The sequence below is a fragment of the Aegilops tauschii genome, chromosome 5, assembly GCF_002575655.3.
Source record: "Aegilops tauschii subsp. strangulata cultivar AL8/78 chromosome 5, Aet v6.0, whole genome shotgun sequence".
In the NCBI taxonomy this organism is placed as follows: Eukaryota; Viridiplantae; Streptophyta; class Magnoliopsida; order Poales; family Poaceae; genus Aegilops; species Aegilops tauschii.
The window spans coordinates 39,254,255-39,258,158 of record NC_053039.3 but is presented as its reverse complement, the minus strand read 5'-3'; the positions used below and the strand labels follow the sequence as shown (position 1 = coordinate 39,258,158).

General features: G+C 50.5%; 1 protein-coding gene across 1 annotated transcript; it reads right to left on the bottom strand.

Moving 5' to 3' along the window:
* Window positions 1–2,659: 2,659 nt before the first annotated feature.
* Window positions 2,660–3,697, bottom strand: LOC141022526 (uncharacterized). The gene has a single exon (XM_073498785.1). It carries the CDS (start codon window positions 3,695–3,697, stop codon window positions 2,660–2,662), a length of 1,038 nt encoding a protein of 345 aa, XP_073354886.1.
* Window positions 3,698–3,904: the final 207 nt, after the last annotated feature.

Sequence of the window (3,904 nt, the reverse complement as noted above, 5' to 3'; positions counted from 1 at the left end):
GGCCGACCCTGCTCGAACAGGGACCAGATCTGCGGGAGGAAGAAATCCCTGCGTTTGCAACTTTGCTAGTTGACTATGAGTCACAGAGCACTTCTCCCACTCGCTTCTCTTAGGATTGGAGCGGGAGGAGGAGCTGGGAATGCTAGCCATGATGGAATGGTTTCTCCTGGCAGTCTCTGGGGATTTTCTCGACGCAGTGTAGCCTGGATCTAAGATCCAGTATCTTTAAATAGGCGCTCTGCCTTGCGTGGATGGGGTGTAATTCGCAAAAAATACCTTGTCTCCCCGCATTCGCTCGAGACGTGGAAGACGAAGATATTAGCACACAGAAGCCGAAGGGAGTGATATTGGATCAATGGCCGAATATACTACTTGGAGAGGGTACCTGCCTTGCAATGCCGAAGACAATATGAGTGCCGAGCATCTCGCTATTGAAGACTGGTTCGGGGGCTACTGAGGGAGTCCTGGACTAAGGGGTCCTCAGGCGTCCGGCCTGTTATCCATGGGCCGGACTGATGGGCTGTGAAGACATGAAGGCCGAAGGCTGCACCGTGTCCGGATTGGACTCTACTTGGCGTGGAGGGCAAGCTTGGCGACCGACTATGAAGATTCCTTCTTATGTAACCGACTCCGTGTAGACCCTAGATCCCCCCGGTGTCTATATAAACTGGAGGGGTTAGTCCGGAAAGGATAGATTCATTACCATGTACACATAGGCTAGGCTTCTAGGGTTTAGCCATTACGATCTCGTGGTAGATCATCTCTTGTAACACTCATATTCATCAAGATCAATCAAGCAGGAAGTAGGGTATTACCTCCATAGAGAGGGCCCGAACCTGGGTAAACATCGTGTCCCCCGTCTCCGGATACCATCGATCCTAGACGCACAGTTCGGGAACCCCTACCCGAGATCCGCCGGTTTTGACACCGACATCGATGTCTTGCACAGAGTGGCCATGTATCCAACGATCCTTCCAGAACAACACTCTGTCTCCTCGTCCAACTTCGATGCGCACCAAGCAGTCAAAACGGCTCTTGCCTCCAGGCTCGGTACATCTCAACCATTCCCACCTAAGCCGCAAGGCCAGCCCCTGAAGTTTCAGATTTTTGACGCAAAGTCCTCCGTACTTCACCGATCGACAGATTCTGTCCCAAGCAACCAAACACTGCCCACCATGAACTTTGTCCTTCCCAGCCCAAAAAAATGACCGCATCCAGCTGTTTATATCTTCAAGAACCCAAGCGGGTGGCTGTAGCACCAGGAGCTGGTGGATTGGCCGAGCAGAGATAACTGACTTGGCAAGCACTAGCCTGCCCGCTCTCTGGACAAGCCCTCTATGCCAAGCGGGCATGCATTTCCTCACCAGATCAAGCAGTGGTTGCCAGTCTTGCTTCGTTAGTTGTTTGATGGCTACCTGCAGTCCCAGGTATCGACATGGGAACTCCGCAAGCTTGCAGTGCAGAAGCTCAATAACGCGCTCTTTGTCCTCTTGGTCATCGTGGATGAGAGTTGCAGTGGATTTCAGATAGTTGACCTTAAGTCCAGAGGCTTCTCCGAACATATCCAGCGCAAACTTGATGAAGCTGAGGTCAGTGATGGTAGGATGGACGAATAGCGTAACATCATCAGCATAGATGGACACCCTTTGCTAAGTTGAAATACCTTTGTAAGCGGATAGCACTCTCTGCTCCAACGCCTTGCCAAAGATCATGGTTAGGGCATCCATAGCAATCACGAAGAGGAGCGGCGAGACGGGGTCGCCTTGCCGAAGACCACAAGCATGTGCAATGCTTCTTCCTGGCACGCCATTAACAAGAATCTTAGTAGTTGTAGATTGAAGCAAGATCGAGACCCACCGGATCCATTTGTTGCCAAACCCTTTTGCTCTCAAAACCACAAAGAGGAAAGGCCAAGAGAGAGAGAGAGAGTCGAACGCTCTCGATATGTCAAGTTTTAGAAAGACTCCTTTACTTCTCCTCGCCGCAATCTTCCTGGCCACTTGCCGAACCAAGAGAAAATTGCCATGTAGGTTTCTTCCTTTAATGAATGCCGAGTGGTTGATGTTGACCAAGTCCTTCATGTTCAGGCGTACTCTGGTGGCAAGAAGCTTCATGAATATTTTGGTCATGCTATGTGGCAAGCTAATAGGACGATAATCTCCCACTATTTCTGCATCCGGCTTCTTTGGTAGCAGCACAATAAGAGCACGGTTCAGCTTGGAGAAGCCATGACCACCACCCACATAAATCTTGAGCAGGACGGCCATGATGTCATGTTTGATAATTGGCCAGGCTTTTTGGTAGAAAGCACCAATGAATCTATCAGGTCCGGGGGCTCTGTCCGGGTGAAGCTCTTTAATGACTGCCCAAACCTCCTCTTCAGTAAAGATGGCCTCAAGATCATCGAGGTTTATAGGTTCCATGCCAAGATAGTTAAGGTCCAGAGTGAACTGGCTTGCATGCGACGTGCCAATGATGTCCTGATAAGTCTCAAAAAAACTTGCTCCATGCGATCCGGATCCGTGATCACCTCGTCTCCATGCTTGATCAGCGGGATAAAGTTCTTCGCTCTCCCCCCATTAGCGAAGGCCTGGAAGAACTTGGTATTGGCATCCCCTTCTTTGAGCCATCTGTATCTCGACCGCTGCCTGTCAATGGTTCATTGCAATGAGGCCAATCCGAGCAGCGCTAGTTTAAGGGAGTTTCTGAGCCAGCGTTCGAGCTCCGTGAGCTGCCTTTGCTCCATGGCCTTGTCGAACCTGAGAACGATCCAATTAGCCACTACCATTTGCAACTTGATGTTGTCGGTCTTGCGTTGTCCCCAAGCTTGGAGGGCGGTAGCAGTGTTACGCAACATCTCATTAAGCCTCTGGAAAGGGTCTGTAATCCGTTCGTCACATGTCCAAGCCTCACGCACAACCTCTTCAAAGCCTTCCAACTTAAGCCAAAACATCACAAACCTGAACCTCTTCCTATGATAGAAGGGAGCATTGGTAGTTAGATGAAGTGGCGCATGATCAGAGATCCCGGTGGACAAGGCCTGCAACAGGTTGTCCGTGTGATCCATCTCCCAATCAATGGAAACCAAAACGCGATCAATCTTGGTAAGCGTGGGCCTCTCCCTCTCATTAGACCACGTGAAATGCCTCCCATGCATGTATAGCTCCTTGAGCTCATGCTCATCCACGAACCGTCTAAATTTGTTCATCATGCCTCTGTTGAGATTGTTGTTGCTCTTTTTCGAAGCTCTGAGGATCATGTTAAAGTCTCCTAAGATCATCCAAGCTCCCGGACAAGTTGCTCTTCTTGCCGACAAGTCCTCAAGAAACTTGGTCTTGAGCTCATCGCCTTGTGGTCCGTAGACCACCGAGATCCACCACGGCGCGCTTCCTTTAGGTTGCATCCAGCCTATCAGGAAGTTAGCATCGTTCTGCACCCCCACCACATCCACCATAGTGGAATCCCAAGCCAGCAAGATACCCCCTCGAGTTTCCTCCGAAGGCACGTAAGCAAAACCGTCAAAGGACGGCCCTAGACATTGCATAATAGTGTACTTATCAATTACATCCAATTTCGTTTCTTGCAAGCAAACTAGGCTACTCTTGACAGTGTCAATGTACTCCTTGACCGCCTTTCTCTTGGCCGGGTTGTTAAGGCCTCGAACATTCCAACAGATGAGTGTGGGGCTTAAATCCATGACAAAGTAAGCCACCCACTCCCACCCTTCACGCGTGAAGCCTATATGGCCCCAACGCTTCTCGCCTTGCTTGCCTCCGTGTCATGCATCAGGACTGTCTTGCCGAACAAGGCCGCAATCACTCTCACGTGCTGCTCTCGAAGGAGGGAGTCGAGTAAGTCCTTGAGCTCCTGGACCGCCACGTCATCAGCAGTGAGATCCTCTGGG

What these genes read in the sequence shown, in the direction of transcription:
- LOC141022526 (XM_073498785.1), bottom strand. Translation starts at nt 3,697, where the DNA reads ATGGATTTAAGCCCCACACTCATCTGTTGGAATGTTCGAGGCCTTAAC.